The sequence below is a fragment of the Lingula anatina genome, chromosome 9 (genome assembly GCF_051362555.1).
Source record: "Lingula anatina isolate TDL-2025a chromosome 9, LinAna3.0, whole genome shotgun sequence".
Classification (NCBI taxonomy): Eukaryota; Metazoa; Brachiopoda; class Lingulata; order Lingulida; family Lingulidae; genus Lingula; species Lingula anatina.
Window position 1 is genome coordinate 18,349,514 of NC_141775.1, and position 20,995 is coordinate 18,370,508.

Genomic DNA, 20,995 nt, shown 5'->3' on the forward strand with positions numbered 1-20,995 from the left:
ATTTCATATTTCCATTTTTAAGCATTTTTAAGATCATAGAAAATCGAACCATTTCTCGTTTTTTCATTTTGAATGAAAAAACGAATTTCCAACCCGTTTTCATCGCATTTCCGCTGTTTTCTTGAAATGAAAATGAAAAACGGCCGTTTTTTCATTTTCTGACAAAATGGAAATCACTTTGCCCCCCCATACACGGACCGTCTACGTCATCATTTTGTGAATGGGAATACAGCGCACCAAGTAGTATGAAAAATAACTAGTTTTCACACGAAGCCCTCTTTTGGCAAAATCCCCTAGCCCATCTTAGAATATTACTTCCGACTTTATACGGCAGTGAACGGGGTTAAAATATGAATTCGGAGTGAGGTTTACGAATTCGGAGTGAGCTTTTTCAATTCGGAGTGAGGTTTACGAATTCGGAGTGAGCTTTTTCAATTCGGAGTGAGGTTTACGAATTCGGAGTGGGGTTTACGAATTCGGAGTGGGGTTTACGAATTCGGAGTGAGGTTTAAGAATTGAGAGTGAAGTTTAAATATTCGGAGTGACGTTTAAGAATTGAGAGTGAAGTTTAAATATTCGGAGTGAGGTTTAAGAATTGAGAGTGAAGTTTAAATATTCAGAGTGAGGTTTAGAATTGGGAGTGTCGTTTGGAATTTGGAGTGCACTTGTGGGCCACTGTAGCTTTACTTATTAAGAATATTTTATATTTATTTCAAAGGTCAAACCACCTTGCCACACTGGGAGGGTTTTCCTCCAAGGAAATGGTACAGTGTAGATAGAATCATGTCTACTATTTTTAAAACTAACATATTGCATGCCAGTGTAACTGGATTGGGAAGTGCGGAAAGGTTGCACTAAAAAACCTGGCCTTTACAAAAGCAATGGAATGTTTGCATTTCGTAATGATCAAATAATGTTTGCTTAGATATATTTTTACATATTAATTGTATTATAATGATCCTGAAGTAAAGTTACAGTTCAAAATGTAAAGGTTGTTTCTTCTGAACAACTTTGCCTTTTTATGCTTTTTACATATATTCTCTTAAGGATAAACGCATATCAACCGATTTCTGCCCTTTGATGAGACAATTCCGTTTTGTAACTCCTTTTTGAACCATTTTTGTTTACTGTCCAATTTAGCACTGTTAAGATAGGAGGATTAAGTTAAGTTTTTTTATATTTTCACAGATGCAGGTAGATCGAGAGCTACCGAGGCTGAATAAGACACATGCATCAAATTGTGTCTCAAAAATGCGCATGATAGGGATGGCGGCAGAAAATTGAGGGAAATCAAAACAAGGAAAAAATGAGGTATATAAACACACTGGACAAAAGAAGTGTCACCCCCTGCAGAGTAATGAAAGTTATAATGCCTGGGTCTACTCTTAATATGACTAATAAGTATAAAACCGCTGTACTATGGAATTGTATTTTTTTTTTTTTTTTTTGTGAATTTTGATGTTTATAAAATGATACCAGGAGCATATCATTCCAGAGTCATTTATCTCCCTCAAAGTATTGGTTCACTTCTATTGTCCAGTGTGTGTAAAGAAAAAAAAAAAAAAAAAATCACTGTTAAAGGTGATAACTGTGAAGAGAAATATCAGTTTTACGCATATCTTTTTTATCTGATATAAAATTATTATTTTCCAGTTACCTTTGTAGATCTACGGTATTTCTTTTGTACGTCTATATGAAAAAAAAAAAATACTTTAACGGATGCAGGTAGATAGAGAGCTACCGAGGCTGAATAAGACACATGCAGTAGGCCTATAAAACCGCTGTGCTATGGAATTGTATTTTTTTTTTCTTTTCTTTTGAAGAAGAAATATTAGTTTTACGCATATTTATTTCATATGAAATTAAATAATCATTTTATTATTTTTCAGTTACCTTTGTAGGGCATTTCTTTTGCGCGTCTATAGTTTTGCCATGAAAAAAAAAAAAAATACCGGAAGTCGTGTTGCGCGCAAAGGATTATGGTCTATATGAATGAGGCGCCATTTTGTTCAACAACCAGGAAGTAACAGGACGGAGATTGTGGGATAATGTTGAACATATTTGACAAAGAAAGAGATATAATCTGACTGACTTGTAGGTATATGGAGCAAGTGTTTATGTTACTGTGATCTCCAAGCTGCAGCACCAGAAGTGAACATAAAGTTTAGCAATCGCTGACAGAAATATTACAGGATCTACTGTCGGAATGGAAGCCATATTAGGGCAGTCTAGACGAGGTGTAAATCCAAGATCAGGACAGGTGACAGTACAGACACAACCTCCATTAGCTGAACAGGAAACAAATACAACGTTAGCTCTACATTCTAATGTTTTCTTAGACAAGGCAGAATGTGTGCGTTCCTTCAGTCCTAAACTGGAAGATGATAGAGAAATAACCTACATAACTGGGTTAGCCATAGATAAGGAACACATGTTTGTTGTGGATAATGTAAACAACAGAACAAAAGTATTCACACATGAAGGACAATTTAAGTTTGACATTAAAGTAAACAATCCATGTGATGTGGCTGTGTCACAGACTGGTCACCTGTATATAACATCACCAGATGACAGCTGTGTCCAAGTGTACTCCACCAGAGGTCAGCAGGTGACAACCATGGGTCAGGGTCTACTGAAGTATCCACAGGGTATTACACTGAACAGACAAGGTCATGTGATGGTTTGTGACAGTGGGATAAAGAAGTCCATCTTCACATTCCATGCAGACAGTGGACAGCTCCTGAACACTATTCCACTCAGTATGTGTATATACCCAGTGTACATCACAGTGAACAGTGTGAATGATAACATTGTGATATCAGACTTGGGCAGTGACCAGTGGGGAAACTGTGTACATGTGCTGTCACCTACTGGTGATCATCTGTACCAGTATGACGGCAGCAGAGAAGGCAGTGAACTGAGGTTTCCATGTGGAGTGTGCACAGACAGCTATGGTCACATCTTCATTGCTGACAATGTTAACAACAGGATAGTGGCACTGAGTCCACAGGGACAGTTTATCAGATACATTGTCACTAAGGATGATGGGTTGAAGTCTCCCTATGCAGTAGTCATCAACCCTGCTACTGGTCAGCTGGTGGTGGAAGAGTTTGGCGGCAATGTTAAGACATTCCAGTACATTGACCTGAAACAAGGTGAGTAACATGTATTAACTGTGGATAGATATGTTTATTATGTAAAATATTTGAAAGTTTATTAGTCTTACAATGTTTTATCCATGAATATGTTTGCCTTTATTTCAATAAAAAAAAACTTTTAAGCATATTTAAATTCAGTGAGCACACAGCTGTGCTTTAGTAAAAATGTATGTAGAGTGGAGACATTTTCTATAGTTAATACTTTACTGTTACTGAACAATTTCCATGAACCCATTAGTGATTAGGATTTTGAATAAGGATGAAGAACTCTTTTTAATGGAATTTATAGTATGCTTTATTTGTATTTTTGTTAAGTCACAAGAAAAACATCTTACATTGTTTAATCCCTGAACTTCTTGTCCATTTGTCAGTAAAGAACAACTCAAATCTCACAACAGAACAGTCCAATTCTTCATATTCTTTATCTTGTAGCTGTTCATGAAAGCTTAGATATACCTAAATTCTCAAATGTACTTTGTCAAGTTTCTCGATGTCTTACCACTTCTAGATTCAAAGACATTTCATCACCAGTTTGTTGTTAACACACACAAATAAATTAAATGTTGAAGTACTTTGGATGATACCTTATTTTCCTGACTTTGTAGATTGTTGTTTGCAAATAAAACTAGCAGACGACCATTTTTCATGAAATGGAACTACTTTTCACAGGAAGTAGTGTATTCATACACAACAGTGACCTTGGGTTTGGAATACAAAAAAATAGTACATGCATTCATACTGTCACAGCATGCAAATTATAATGAAATATACAAAACTAAACACATTTTTATGTAACACAAAAAGTTAAATGCATTTTTATTTATTTATATTATTATTATTATTATTATTATTATTATTATTATACTGGATAAAAATGTTGATGAAATGGTTTTGACCACCTTTTTGGACTTTTTAAACTGCATGCTGATGGACCCACATATTTATGTCAAAGGCCAGGACCAAATCTAGTCCCATGCATAAAAAGCCCAGACCCCATATATTTATTATGCCCTGGCTGGGCCCATTCTTTATGCTGTTTGTATTGTTAACAGCATAATGGGCAAGTTAATTGACCAAGTTAATTGGCCAAGCTTATTGGCCAAGCTTCCAGTTTGTTTGTATGGCATGTGCAGGGGATGTCTTAGATCAAGGCGCATATTATGATACCTATAGGTGTGGCAAATGAGATGTGCTTGTATTTCATTACCTGTAATTTGTAAAATACATCAGAGGATGATACTTTTAAAGCTGTTTAATGTTTATATTTAAAGACATGTGTGTCGTAGATTGATTTAGTAGCATTTACTAAAGAATTTAAGCACAACATTCGGAGCAGCAAGACATTTACTTTATGTGGACATCAAACAGAGGAGACATGGCAGATGTGTCTGTACATATTTATAACCTGTAAAAAAAATTGGTGATAATTATTCTGTAATTTATTATGTAATGTTACATCAACAAAAATCTTTTTGTGCTGCTACTACAAACATTATGAAAAGAAAACTTTGTTACTTATTATTATTTTTAACTTGCAAGTATGATCTTTAGGATTGGCATGCAGTTCAAATTTATTAGAAAGCCAGCTCAATTGGGTTATCATTTATTATTGAATTCATGCAATTTTGTGTGAAATTTTCATTTTTCTCATTCTGGCATTTTCAAAGTGTGAACTCCCATGGGCCTGAAGCCATATTCTTGTTACACATTTTACTTACATAGGTATTACCTGTTGAGCACAAAAATTTGATGTTGAATTTGCAGTTAAGCATAGTGTACTTTTGCATCAGAATTGACAGTAGCCTATTTTGTGCATTGTTATTGTCTGCTTTTTGTCTTTACATTTGACAGCTATGCTGCCTTGTTGTACCACCAGCGTTAGCGCTGGCGGTACACATGGTTTCGGTCCCGACCAGATCGTTCCGCCGGCTCCGCCGGACGGCTACCGTTACCGCTTCTCCTCCTAGACCATAAGGACCCCCATACCCATCTCTTGGATTTAGGTCACCTATAATCTCAACTCGTTCCACGTAAAATTTGGGCTTTGTCGGTATTGGGGTCTGGGTGTGGCACTCATTGCAATGCACCCTTGTCCAAAAATGGCAAAATTAAATGCTAATTATCTACCCTACGGAAGGGGTTATGGGAAAAATTTCTACAGACGGCTTTCCAAAAGTCATATGTGTAGATTTCAAATATGCCCTTGGATTTGACCTTTGACCTTTACTTCAAGGTCAAACGGGCCAAAATTTTCAAAAAAATAAAAATTTTTACGAAAAAAATTTTTTTTGCCCTGTTATTCAGACACCACACAGACTTAACCAATAATATTATTGGAAAGTGTTACCCTTCAGGTCATCTTTCATCTCCGTGAATTTGGGGTCAATCGGTGCATTTTCACGGGAGTAGCGACCATAAGATACCGAAACTGAAAACTGTCTCTAATTCGGGAACCGTTAATGCTAGAGACCCATTCTTTTTTGCATTTTGTAGAGCATGTAAAGCCCAACATTGGAAGTGGTCTCCGTTTTTTTGTATTCCATACGGTTTTTGAGTTACGCTGTATCAAAAAGTACATATTGGTAGTGAAAGCAAAATGTGCAGTACGGTAATGGATAATAAATTTTGAACTCCGGAAAAATAAAACATAAGGCTTGGCAAAGCAGACAACTTGTGGTCAAAAATGACATTATTTCATTAAATTTGAACTTTTGATACTTCAGAGCACCTCCCATTTCAAGAATTTTGACCTAAATGACCTTTTCTTTATATTAAAATTTAATTTTTTCTGTAGGAAATTTATGGCACATTATGGTAACTCCAAAATTACAACATTTAGTCCCTTATATCTCCAAAACTGGCAGAGATATGTCCATAGTTACTATTGAAGTTAAATAGGAAGTCATATACTGGCAATCTAAATGTGACCTTAAAATTGACCTTTGACCTACTTTTCACCATGAACTGAACTTGGCAAATTTTGCTTCCCTTTTATCTCCAAAACTGGCAGAGATAGGTCCATAGTTACTATTGAACTTGAATAGGAAGTCATATACTGGCAATCTAAATGTGACCTTGAAATTGACCTTTGACCTACTTTTTATCATGAATTGAACTTTGCAAAATTGCTTCCCTTTTATCTCCAAAACTGGCAGAGATAGGTCCATAGTTGCTATTGAACTTGAAAGGGAAGTAATATCCTGGCAATCTAAATGTGACCTTGAAATTGACCTTTGACCTACTTTTCACCATGAACTGAACTTTGCAAATTTTGCTGCCCTTTTATCTCCAAAACTGGCAGAGATAGGTCCATAGTTACTATTGAACTTGAATAGGAAGTCATACACTGGCAATCTGAATGTGACCTTGAAATTGACCTTTGACTTACTTTTCACCATGAACTGAACTTTGCAAATTTTGCTGCCCTTTTATCTCCAAAACTGGCAGAGATAGGTCCATAGTTACTATTGAACTTGAATAGGAAGCAATCTGAATGTGACCTTGAAATTGACCTTTGACCTACTTTTCACCATGAACTGAACTTTGCAAATTTTGCTTCCCTTTTATCTCCAAAACTGGCAGAGATAGGTCCATAGTTACTATTGAAGTTGAATAGGAAGTCATATACTGGTAATCTTAATGTGACCTTAAAATTGACCTTTGACCTACTTTTTACCATGTACTGAACTTTGCAAATTTTGCTTCCCTTTTATCTCCAAAACTGGCAGAGATAGGTCCATAGTTACTATTGAAGTTGAATAGGAAGTCATATACTGGCAATCTTACTGTGAAATTAACCTTTCACCTACCTTTTGATGAACTTTTGATATATTTTTATGTACAGACACAGATGTGTCTGTACATATAGCCGTCATCTGCGTCTGTCATCGCCGTCGTCGCTGTCGCCGTCGCCGTCGCCGTCGCCGTGCACTTTTACCAATAACACGATAAGTGGAAAACTGTTTTTTCTTTTGGCTTGAAACTTACAGAACTAATGAATATTCATAATACGCAGGTCAAGTTCGAAAATCAGCATGATCGGGTCACTTATAGGGAATTTATGCTGTTTTTTCACTTTTTTCAGCATAAATGAAGCACCGATAACACGATAAGTGAAAAACTGTTTTACTTTTTGGCTTGAAACTTACAGAACTGATGAATATTCATAATACGCAGGTCAAGTTCGAAAACCAGCGTGATTGGGTCATTTTTAATGAATTTAGGCTATTTTTCTCTTTTTTCAGCATAAATGCAGCACCGATAACATGATAAGTGGAAAACCATTTTACTTTTTGGCTTGAAACTTACAGAACTGATAAATATTCGTAATACGCAGCTCAAGTTCGAAAATCGGCATGATTGGGTCATTTTTTAGTGAATTTAGGCTATTTTTTCTCTTTTTTCAGCATATATATACAGCACCGATAACACGATAACTGGAAAACCGTTTTGGCTTTTGGCTTGAAACTTAGAGAACTGATAAATATTTATAATACGCAGGTCAAGTTCGAAAATCAGCATGATCGGGTGACTTGTAGGGAAGTTATGCTGTTTTTTTTTTTACTTTTTTCAGCATATATGCAGCACCGATAACAAGATAAGTGGAAAACAGCTTTACTTTTTGGCTTCAAACTTACAAAACTGATGAAGATTCATAATCCGCAGATCAAGTTCAAAAATCAGCATGATCAAGCCATTTTTAGGGGAGTTATGCTATTTTTTCACTTTTTTCAACATATATGCAACACTGATAACACTATATAAGAAAAACAGATAGGCCAATTGTCATTATACTTACAGGAGTGGTCAATCTTACTAAAATGCAGGTTGAGTTGGAAAATCAGCATAATCTGGCCATTATTTTAGAAGTTATGCTGTTTTTTCACATTTCCTCAGATTCAATTCTTAAGCATGTTAACAGTCTCATTATTTAACTAATAAGATACGTAACAGTGTTTGTTTGATATTTCCTGCATCTTTACAACATTGTTAGTTGATTATGTAAAAATGATGGTAAACTTGATATTGTGTATTGTGTAATAAAGTGTCAAAAATGGAAATAAACTCATATCATATCATATTGCAGTTTGTTAGATTCAATCATCAACTATGTTCAGAATCTCAGAATGGAGGAAATTGGACATTTAACACTGTTCTATTGATATTTTTCCCATCTCATCAATTTTCTTAGTTGGTCATATAAAAATGGAAGTATACTGTTTATTTTGTTTTGTTTAAAAAGTGTTAAAATGGAAATAAACCCATTTCAGAACAGTGCTGTCTTTTTTACAGTTTGGCATTTTTAAGATGTGACTTTGAAGTTCCATGAGCCTGCAGATCTTTGCTAGTCACATTTTCTGAATATCCATGATACTAATATTTTATGATTAAAAAGTGATGGTCATTATGCTGTAAAACATTATGTAATATTGCATCAAAATTTGAAGAAACCCCTATATTGGGCACTGCTCCCATGATGACCATTTAAGGAAAGTCATGTCACTTACTGTTCTCAAACTTACAGGAAAGAAACATGGGACTAAAATACAGCTTCAGTAGGCAATGCAGTCTGTTTGGTAAATTTTTCTGGTAGTTAAGCAGTTTTTTTGTGAAAATTTAATTTTTCACATATTGGCATTTTCAATGTATGACTTTGAAGTTCCATGATCCTGAAGACCTTTGCTTGTCACATTTTCTGAATATGCGTTATACTAATATTTTATAATTAAAAATTGATGGTCATTGTGCTGTTAAACATTATGTAATGTTGCATCAAAATTTGAAGAAACCCCTGTTTTGGGCACTGCTCCCATGATGACCATTTAAGGAAAATCGTGTCAATTACTGTTCTCAAACTTACAGGAAAGAAACATGGGTCTAAAATACAGCTTCAGTAGGCAATGCAGTCTGTTTGGTTAATTTTTCTGGCAATTAAACAGTTTTTTGTGAAAATGTAATTTTTCACATATTGGCATTTCCAAGGTGTGACTTAGAACCTCCACGGGCTTGAAGACCCATGCTAGTCACATTTTCTGAAAATTCATGACACTTATATTTTATTATTAAAAATCGATGGTCATTATGCCGTTAAGCATTATGTAATGTTGCATCAAAATAGAAGAAAACACAATTTTGGGTGCTGCTGCCTTGATGACCATTATGGGAAAACTGTGTTACTTATGACTGTCAAACTTTCAAAAAAGAAACACAGGACTAAAATGCAGCCTGAGTTGGAAAAGCAGTCTAATTGGCTTCTTTTTCTGGAAGCTATACATTTTAGTGTAATATTCATTATCTTTTTGGCATATTCATTGTGGGACTCAGAGCTCCCATGAACATGAAGCCGAATGGTAATCATATTTTCTACATGTCCATCCTATTTATAGTCAATAAACAAAAATTGGTGATAATTATTCTCTAATTTATTATGTAATGTTACATCAAAATTGACAACAATCTTTTTGCACTGCTACTGCAAACATTATGAAAAGAAAACTGTGCTACTTATTATCATTTTTAACTTACAAGTACGATTTTTAGGATTGGCCTTCAGCTCATATGAGAAAACCAGCTCTATTGGATTATCATTTTATTGAATTTATGCATTTTTTGTGAAATTTTCATTTTTCTCATTCTGGCACTTTCTAAGTATAAACTTGAACTCCGATGGGCCTGAAGCCTTATGCTTTTAATTTCGTCTGTGTTACCTGTTGTGCATAAGTTGATGTTGACTGTGCAGTTAAACATAATGTATTATTGCATCAGGATTGGTAGTCTCCTATTTTGGGCATTATGGTTTTGTGCTTTTCTTAAAGTGTGACTTATGGGCCTAAAGACCTTTGAGTGGGTCAGTCTGTAAATTACCCTTGGGTATCACTAGATTAATTTCAGAGTTATAAAGTCATTTGCCTTAATAGGCCATTAAATGAGATTACATAAAGCACACTTGTTGATATTTCCCTGTAAACTCCCAAAGGTAAAGCTCTCTGCTAGATTAATAATAAGGAAGCAGTGATAATTATGCAGGTAAATTTTGTTTAATATTGCAAATAAGTTTTAAATAATATATATATATATATCAAACTGGAAGATTAAAAGTTTGAATAGCATCTTCATTGGAATTAAATTTACCTCAAGCTCTGCCAAGGAGGTCATATTTTCACCCCCATTTGTCTGTCATCCACATAACACAAAAAGTTATGGACTGATTTTGCAGAAATTTTCAGGAACTGTCGGAAGTGGGCCAAAGGGGACAATGATTAATTTTTGGTGGTGGTCTGGAACAATAATCAATCAATTATCAATAATAATCAACAATTGCTGCCTTGGCAGAGGTCTGCACTCTCAAAGTGCTTTTCTAGCTTTGTTATGTTTTCCTTTATAATTTTTTCTCAAACACTTGCATTTGTGACTTTTAACTCTCATCTGCCTGGGGCTCTGCACATTTTCTGTATTTCCACATAAGCAGTTGTATTGTTTTTTATGTCTTTAAACATGTATTATTATTTTATGCACTGTCATCATTTTTCAAATATTGAGAGTTTCATAATGTGAATTTGAACTCTCATGGTCCTGAATCTGTAATTTTATTGAAGGGGTGGACCATCTTCTGGGTCTTCCTGAAGACAGTCAGGTTATTAAGTTTATATTGACTGGTATGTATTTTTTCTGTTGGAAGACCATCAAAATGGAGGATGGATCAACATAGATACTTTGGAATACTGTCAGAAAATATCTCTGGGTCCGCTCCTGTTATTGACCATGTTACCTGTTGTGCAAGATTAAAATTCAGTGTTGACTGACAGTGCTATTATAAGCATTATTTATTATTGCATCAAAATTGACAAAATGACCTTTTTTGCATCTTTATTTTCTGTTTTTTGTCTGTACATTTGACAGCTTTGCTGCCTTGTTTTGCATATTTTGAAAATTCTTGTTGATTGCATTTTTACAGCTTGTCAAGCAAAAGACTGGTGGCTGTGTCCCTTATTTTGTGTATGTAGGGGTCTATACGAATGCGCTTGCTCCAGCTGGTGGTACAATATTCGGAGGCGGTATCACCTCTCTGATCCTCTAGTTTACCCTTATCTTTGGATGCTGTGTTTTCACTCAATGCACATGTGCCAGTGTATGAATGGATTTGAAGTTAGTCATAATTTCTTGATATTTCCAATTCCTCTTGTTCAACTTCAGGTATTTTCATTGGTGTTTGTATTTTGGTCTGTTATTACTTGAGCGTGATGCTGGGAATGATTGACTGATGATGAAGACAAAAGAATGAGTTCGCACACTTTATATGATATCTCTATTGCACTGTTTATTTTCATACAGCATACTCTAATTATGATTTTACATTAAAGAAGTGCTTTAAATGTCATTCGAACATTGGAATTACTGTAATTTTTTGTTTTTGATGTGCAAGAAGTTTGAAAAGCACCAGAAAAATGGGATAGGTATTTTTGTTATAACAACCAACACAATAATTAGCTTCCAAAATTGTAATTCTCTTATTATATCTGTCCATAATTGTTTCATTTAAGCTTTCCTACTTGTACATGTCTTGTTCTTCAGACTGCATATTCAGTTGAGATTTTTTACTGAGAATGAAAAAAGTATGTCTGTGACCATAATGTAACAACGAACACCAAATTTAGCTTCTACTGGTTGCAAAGAGCAGTGTATGTGTGCACTGTTGTGTCATTGCTTTGTATATTGGTACAAGATCTAGAAAAAATACATGTGATCTGTTCTCAGACAAACTGTGTAGCTTCCAGGTGTATTTTAGTGCTCATAAGTATGTCCATTCTTAAGATGTAACAACCAACACCAACATTGTTATTTTCCTGTGTTCATTCACAGTGTATTTCCAACTGATGCTTGTTTTCTGTCAAAAGGGTTGACATAAATTTGAATACATACTAAATGAAAGTCATGTAGGTGTGTTTTCTTGTTTATTTTTTAAAGTTTGAATGTGTGGAAGGGTTGATTGTTACGCCGGACATACCACAACATGCAAATATTTACAGAAATTATTTCTCATGGCAATTTTTGCATTGTATATCCCCTAAGGATAGCTTTCTTTTCAAATTAAATGTTAAGATTATTCCCAACAATTATTTCTTCATTGCACAGGAGCTGTATTTGTATGTCCGGCGTAACAACCAACACCAAGCTGTCTCATCAGCTATTTCTAGCTGCTATATCTCAAAAACCTGCTGATGAGTTATCTTTTTATATGCAGGGTAACACTCTTAAAACAGCACACTTTCAGTACCACTAGCTGTGACACCTGAAAAAGCATGTCTAGTTTTGGTCCTTTTAGTTATCTTTTGCCACGACATTTTGTCACATGCTCATATACATATGTTTGTGCCAATTTTTAGAAACTACACCGACCTAACAGGGGGGATTACATTTTGGGACTTCATCTGCGGGAGTTTGGGGTCAATTGGTGCATTTTCACAGGAAAAGCAGCCGTTAGATGCCAAAGCTGAAAACTCTCTATTAAACCCGAACCCTAAATACAAGAACCTCTTGTTTTTTGCATTACGTAGAGCTTGTCAAGCTCAATTAATACTGGGGTTGGAATCCATTTTTTTTTGTTTGTTTTTGATATGTAGGTTAGGAGTTGTGCTATATAAAAAAGTACATTTCAATTTTCAGTAGTGAAGCAAAATGTGAAATACTCAAAAACTGGCAGAGATACACCCATGGTTACTATTGACCTTGAATAAGAAGTCACATACTGGCAGCCAAACTGTGACCTTGAAATTGACCTTTGACCTACTTTTCATCATGTACTAAGTCTTGCAAATTTTTTGCCTCTTTTATCTGCAAAAATGACAGAGATACACTTATAGTTACTATTGACCTTGAATAGGAAGTCATATACTGGCAATCTTACATTACGCCGCTTTGTAATCTGGAACATAGTCGATCTTACACGTCAGAATTTGTGTGCAAATCGACTTTGTGATTTACATGATAAATGTCTTTATACTTCACTTCGTTCTTCAGCAGTGATTCAGTATCCAGGGGCCGGTTTCACAAAGCAGTAGTTAGTTAGCCATCGGTAGTTAGTCTCTCGCTAGTTATAGTGCCATTTCACGAAGCAGTCGCTATTTCTTTGCTCGTTATTGTCTCGTTGTTGTCTTGGATATTTAACGACTGGTCAGACCAGTTGCTAACTCTAGAGTTTCATCGTACGCATGCGTAATGAGTGAAATAAAAAGGTTGCTTAGTTACCGTTGTCTGTCGTTTGTCTTTGTATCCAATATGGCGGCTACTATTTTTTGTTATCCGTACCGCCAGACGGCAACGTAGACTACAACGTTTTCATGAAAGGCAGAATCTATTAGAATATACACACGATGATGCAATTTACGAGAGGTTGCGCCGAGCTGTGACAAAAAGAGCGGCAAAAAGGTGGCGGAGATCCTTTACGACGACCTCAAAGCAGACGTTCTTATGCATTTCCAGCCACCAAAAATTGGAGAGTTAGTGCTTTTGTGACACTTTTACGCAAGATTTCCACTTCCGGCAGACGGTTTCGAGACTACGGTGAGTAACGAGAGAACTAACGACCGAACTTTACGACTGAACTTAGCGATGAGTTAACGACTGCTTCGTGAAACACCTCTCGAAAATCGCAAAATTTGCTCGTTAGCGAGGTAGTTCAGTAGTTAGTTGTTCTAACTAACTACTGCTTTGTGAAACCGGCCCCAGATTACACACCCTTTTTATGTACAGACACAGATGTGTCTGTACATATAGCCATCATCTGCGTCTGTCGTCGCCGTCGCCGTCGTCGCTGTCATCGCCGTCGTCGCCGTCGCCGTGCACTTTTACCGATAACACGATAAATGGAAAACTGTTTTTTCTTTTGGTATGAAACTTACAGAACTGATGAATATTCATAATACGCAGGTCAAGTTCGAAAATCAGCATAATCGGGTCACTTTTAGGGAATTTATGCTGTTTTTTCACTTTTTTCAGCATATATGCAGCACTGATAACACGATAAGTGGAAAACCATTTTACCTTTTGACTTGAAACTTACAAAACTGATGAATATTCATAATACGCAGGTCAAGTTCGAAAATCAGCATGATCGGGTCACTTTTAGGGAATTTATGCTGTTTTTTCACTTTTTTCAGCATATATGCAGCACCGATAACACGATAAGTGAAAAACCATTTTACCTTTTGGCTTGAAAGTTACAGAACTGATGAATATTCATAATACGCAGGTCAAGTTCGAAAATCAGCATGATCGGGTCACTTTTAGGGAATTTATGCTGTTTTTTCACTTTTTTCAGCATATATGCAGCACCGATAACACAATAAGTGAAAAACCATTTTACCTTTTGGCTTGAAAGTTACAGAACTGATGAATATTCATAATACGCAGGTCAAGTTTGAAAATCAGCATGATCGGGTCATTTTTAGGGAATTTATGCTGTTTTTTCACTTTTTTCAGCATATATGCAACCCCGATAACACGATAAGTGGAAAACCATCCTACCTTTTGGCTTGAAACTTACAAAACTGATTAATATTCATAATACACAGGTCAAGTTCGAAAATCAGCATGATTGGGTCATTTTTAGGGAATTTATGCTGTTTTTTCACTATTTTTCAGCATATATGCAGCACCGATAACACCATAAGTGGAAAACCATTTTACCTTTTGGCTTGAAACTTGTAGAACTGATAAATATTCATAATACGCAAGTCAAGTTCGAAAATCAGCATGATTCGATTATTGTTAGGGAATTTATGCTGTTTTTTCACTTTTTTCAGCATATATGCAGCACTGATAACACAATAAGTGGAAAACTGTTTTTTCATTTGGCTTGAAACTTACAGAACTAATGAATATTCATAATACGCAGGTCAAGTTTGAAAATCAGCAAGATCGGGCAATTTTTATGGAAGTTATCCTGTTTTTTTTTTTTTTTTTGTTTTTTTTTCAATTTTTTCAGCACTTTTATAACACCGATAACATGATAAGTGTAAAAATGTTTTTCCTTTCCTTGGATTGAAATTTACAGAACTGGTGAATATTTATTATACGCAGGTCAAGTTTGAAAATTGGCATGATTGGACTATTTTTACAAAAGTAATGCTGTTTTTTTCCCTTTATTCAGCATACATGCAACACTGATAACGCATTTTAAGGAAAACCAATCAGCCTTTTGTCTTGCAACTCACAGGAGTGATCAATCTGACCAGTATACAGATCAAGTTTGAAAATAAGCTTGATCAGTTAAGTTTTGATGAAGTTATTAGCCTTTTTGTATATAAGTGGTTTTTCTTCAGATTTAATTCTTAAGCATGTTAACAGTCTCATAACGGTACTAATTGGATATGTTAAAGTGTTGTTTTAACATTTTCTGCTTCTTAACAATATTGTTAGTTGATTATATAAAAATGACGGTAAACCTATTATCCTGCATTGTGTAATAAAGTATCAAAAATGGAAAGGAACTCATCATTGCAGTTCATCAGATTCAATCATTCACTATGTTCAGAATCTCCAAATGGAGCTAATTGGACATTATAAATTGTTCTATTGATATTTTTCCTATGTCAACAATTTTCCTAGTTGATCATTTAAAAATGACAGTTAATTGATGATGGTTTTATGTAAAAAAGGTGTTGAAAATGGAAAGAAAATCATTTCAGTACAGTTATCTCTTGTTAACATTTTGGCATTTTGAAAGTGTGACCCTAACTTCCATGTCCTTGGAGACCTTTCCATATCACATTTTCTGAATATCCATGATACTTTTATTTTTTTATAAAAAATTTGATGGTCATTATGCTGTTAAGTATTATGTTATATTGCATGAAAGTTAAAGAAAACCCTATTTTGGACACTGCTGCCAGGATAGCGATTAAGGGAAAACCATGTTACTTATGATAATCAACCTTACTGAAAAGAGTGAAGTGCAGCTTGTGTTGGAAAACCATCGTAATTGTTTTCTGTTTTGAAAGCAATGCAGTACAGTGCTATTTGGTGCAATAAATGTATATGGATAGTAGGCAGTTAATTCAGGGTTATAAAATAATTTGCTTAATTGATTTTCAAGTTATTTCAGGGTTATAAAATAATTTGCTTAATTAATTTTCAAGTGGGTATTAAATGAGATTACATAAACACACATTGAGATTTCATTGTAAAGTCCCATCGGTTTAGCTTTCTTAACTGTGTCACATAATTAGGAATCGATGATTATTATGCAGGTAAATGTTATTTAATATGGAAAATAAGTTTACAAAAAAAAATTTGTGTAACGCTTACATTAATGCTAAAGATGAATAACAGTGCCTTATTATTCTCAAACTCAATAGGGTTATTCATATCATGTTAGTAATTGTACAGCTAGATTAAAAGTTTGAATAGCAGCTTTATTGGTATTTTTTGTTATGTTTTATTTTACATTTTCTTTTAATTTTTTTATGCTGTTTTTTCACTTTTTTCAACATATATGCAACATTAATAACACAATATAAGAAAAACAGCTTAGCCAATTGTCATTATACTCACAGGAGTGGTCAATCTTACAAAAATGCAGGTTGAGTTCGAAAATCAGTGTTATCGGGCCATTATTTTAGAAGTTGTACTGTTTTTTCAAATTTCCTCAGATTCAATTCTTAGGCATGTTAACAGTCTCATTATTGAACTAATAAGATATGTAAAAGTGTGTGTTTGATATTTCCTGCATCTTTACAACATTGTTAGTTGATTATGTAAAAATGATGGTAAACTTGTTATCATGTATTGTGTAATCAAGTGTCCAAAACGGAAATAAACTCATATCATTGCAGTTTGTCAGATTCAATCATCAACATCTGCCATGATGACCATGATGGGAAAACCGTGTTCGTTATGATTGTCAAACTTTCAAAAAAGAAACACAGGACTAAAATGCAGCCCAAGTTGGAAAAGCAGTCTAATGGGCTTCTTTTTCTGGAAGTTATTCATTTTAGTGAAATATTCATTATCTTTTTGGCATATTCATTGTGGGACTCGGAGCTCCCATGGACATGAAGCCGGATGGTAATCAAACTTTCTACATGTTCATGCTATTTATAGTCAATAATCAAAAATTGGTGATAATTATTCTATAATTTATTATGTAATGTTACATCAAAATTGACAATAATCTTTTTGCACTGCTACTGCAAACATTATGAAAAGAAAACTGTGTTATTTATTATTATATTTAACTTAAGAGTATGATTTTTAGGATTGGCATGCAGTTCAAATTAGAAAGCCAGGTCAATTGGGTTATCATTTATTATTGAATTTAATGCAATTTTGTGTGAAATTTCATTTTTCTCATTCTGGCACTTTTTAAGTATAAACTTGAACTCTGATGGGCCTGAAGCCTTATGCTTTTACTCTCATCGGTGTTACCTGTTGTGCAAAATTAAAATTTGATGTTGACTGTACAGTTAAACATAATGTATTATTGCATCAGAAGTGGTAGTCTCCTATTTTGTGCATTATTGTTTTGTGCTCTTCTTAAGTTGTGACTTATGGGCCTGAAAGACCTTTGAGAGGGTCAGTCTATAAATTTCCCTTGGGTATCACTTCGCTAATTTCAGTTATAAAGTAATTTGCCTAATTGATAGGCTACATAAAGCACACTTGTGATTTGAGATTACATAAAGCACACTTGTTGATATTTCCCTGTAAACTCCCATAGGTTAAGCTCTCTGCTAGATTAATAATAAGGAAGCAGTGATAATTATGCAGGTAAATTTTGTTTAATATTGCAAATAAGTTTTATATATATATATATATATATATATATATATATATATATATATATATATATATATATATCAAACTGAAAGATTAAAAGTTTGAATAGCAGCTTCATTGGAATTATATTTACCTCTGCCAAGGAGGTTATATTTTCACCCCTGTTTGTCATCAACATAACTCAAAAAGTTATGGACCGATTTTGCTGAAATTTTCAGGAACTGTCAGAAGTGGGCCAAAGAGGACAAAAATCAATAATAATCAACAATTGCTACCTTGGCAGAGGTCTGCACTCTCGGAGTGCTTTTCTAGTTTTGTTGTTTTCCTTTATAATTTTTTCTCAAACACTTGCATTTGTGACAACTCTCATCCGCCTGAGACTCTGACATTTCTGTTTTTCCACATAAGCAGTTGTATTGTTTTTTATGTCTTTAAACATTATGTTACTTATGTAATATTATTTTATGCACTGTCATCATTTTTCAAATATTGAGACTTACATCATGTGAATTTGAACTCTCATGGTCCTGAAACTGTAATCTTATTGAAAGGGTAGATTGAGACCATCTTCTGGGACTTCCGGAAGACAGTCAGGTTATTAAGTTTATATTGCCTGGTATCTATTTTTTCTTCTGTTGGAAGACCATCAAAATGGAGGATGGATCAAAATAGATACTTTGGAATACTGTCAGAAAATATCTCTGGGTCCGCTCATGTTATTGACCATTTTACCTGTTGTGCATGATTAAAATTCAGTGTTGACTGACAGTGCTATTATAAGCATTATTTATTATTGCATCAAAATTGACAAAATGACCTATTTTGCATCTTTATTTTCTGTTTTTTGTCTGTACATTTGACAGCTTTGCTGCCTTGTTATCTATCTAGATCTATTTTACTCAAAGTTTGTTTTACCCTGATATAAATAACGCACCATAGTATTTTTGGGAATTTCTCAATTCAGTTGAATTCAAAATTTTTTATTGAGCTGCGATGTAACGACTTTTGTCATCGTGAAAATGTAAGATTTTACATAACACACTAATACCCAATGCATTTTCCATTTGAAAAAAAAAAAAAAACATTTCCACCAATTTAGAGTAGGTACGAGGGAGTTTTTGTGCAGGGATGGAGCGATAAGGGGGAGTATCGGTGCAGGAAAATATAAGTACAGGAAGTATTGGTGCGGGAAATTTAAACTGTGACGTACCTTATACACATATAGGCACTGGGAATTGTCGGCACGGGGGTTGTATAGGTACGGAGGAGTATTTGTGCGGGGACTTAAAGCACAGGGGAGTATCGATCAAGGGACATACACAGATAGGTAGGGAGAGAATTGGTGCCGGGGTGTATAAGGTATGCTGCCGTTTAGTAGCAGTAGCGAAAGTGTACCAGTATTATGTTAAAAATTTGACGTTGTGACAGGAAAGGTAGTTTTAATGGGTGGATTCAAACATGGTCGTATAGGCACGATCTGTACATATTTCTGTAACATACATTGAGAACTCCAATAACCTTTTCCCAGCCTATTTTATCTTGATATTATCCTCCTCTGTGCTGCTCCTTCATTTACTGTTTAAATTCACTTCCTTTCTTGAATGCCACTCCTTCCATCATCTCAGCATCATCATTTAGACATAGCTGTTCAGTCTTGCTACTACTCACCTCCATCCTGTTACTCTCAAGCACATATGCAGGCATCCACCTCTCTAGATTTTCTCTCGCTTCCTCTCTGCTATTGCTTCACAATAAATATAACATCTGCAAACATCATCATTCACCTTATCCATAATCCATGAGTCCTTTTGTCAATGTGAAGCATCACATTTGTATTACCAGGTGAGTTTAATGAACGGCTTCGCCGATTGTGTGAAAGTGGTAAGATTCCAGTATACCGACAGCGAGTAGCTATTGTTGGACCTTACGGTGTGGGAAAGACTCATCTCGCCAAGCGCCTCATCCATGAGGAATATATCAAAGAAGAAGATGCAAATACAACTGGCGTGAATATATACCGCCATAGGTGTGTTGTCCATAAAGCTGGCCGATCCTGTTGGATCAGAGGAAAAGGTAAGCAGAATAAAGGAAAACATTTGACACATATGGAATTTGTTTATAAAGAATACGAAGAACAGCAGATAAGACATTTTCAATTTTACCGCATAACCCACAATAAGGAATTATACATACGTGTACATGTGGGTGTCGAAATGTGTCCTTCCCTATCTTAGTATGGTAGACGAGGGGCTGAGTGAAATAGTACCTAAATAAGTGGTGCCTTTGTATTGTTATCAATCAATTAACATACATGACACTTTACAATCTACTCCTACAGCCCATTGATTATTTTTTAACTGGGTACAAACACTATAATTTCATTCTTTGTAAAAACACCATGCTTTATTCTACTCAATATTGAATTGAATTTTTCAACGGTGTAGCCTGATACGTACACTCAGAAAGGGTACATTTAGATACAACGCTTGATCTACCTGTATGATCCTTCCAACTATTCTCAGATGATCCAAAAGACCAGTTTGCACAAAACATGGCAATTGGAGTACAGAATTCAGATACGTTTTGTGAGCCGGACTTAACAGTATTGGACCAAACGCCACTAGAGGAATCCCCACCAGATTCAGAAGAGAATATTAATAACATGCTGACAAATAGAGGTATTGTACATGATTGTCTCGAATAGTTCATCTTGGTGCAATTTAAACAGATATTTGTAGTTATTCTTCTTTTTTGCCAAGAGATTCCACCTTCTATGTGTTTTTCTTTGGCCATTCCACATATATGTGCCTTGAAAACATTTTTGTTTACTTCAAGGTTGATTCTTTTTCTGTTAGAATGTTGTTTGATATTATTCTTCTCTTTATTCTACAGCTGCTTCCCCTGATGACAGTGAATCACCTGCCTCTCCTGACAAAGCAGCAGGTAAGTAGTTCACATGTAGTAAAACAAAATTCTCGTGTGTTGCTCAGAATGTTCGAGAGTTTTTCTTAGCTTGTTGATAAGGTATGTGAGTTTCTATCTTCTTATTTTCATCATACTGG

The 20,995-nt window shown here is 34.9% G+C and overlaps 1 protein-coding gene across 1 annotated transcript; it reads left to right on the top strand.

The window, feature by feature from the left end:
• Positions 1-1,893: 1,893 nt before the first annotated feature.
• Positions 1,894-20,167, top strand: LOC147760055 (E3 ubiquitin-protein ligase TRIM56-like). Its single transcript, XM_086996316.1, has 2 exons — positions 1,894-3,155; positions 19,776-20,167. Exons 1-2 carry the CDS (start codon positions 2,207-2,209, stop codon positions 20,165-20,167), a joined length of 1,341 nt encoding a protein of 446 aa, XP_086852442.1. The 5' UTR covers positions 1,894-2,206.
• Positions 20,168-20,995: the final 828 nt, after the last annotated feature.

Coding starts and splice junctions, on each gene's coding strand:
- LOC147760055 (XM_086996316.1), top strand. CDS start 2,207: ATGGAAGCCATATTAGGGCAGTCTAGACGAGGTGTAAATCCAAGATCA. Junction 3,156..19,775: donor GTACATTGACCTGAAACAAG/GTGAGTAACATG, acceptor TTGTATTACCAG/GTGAGTTTAATGAACGGCTT.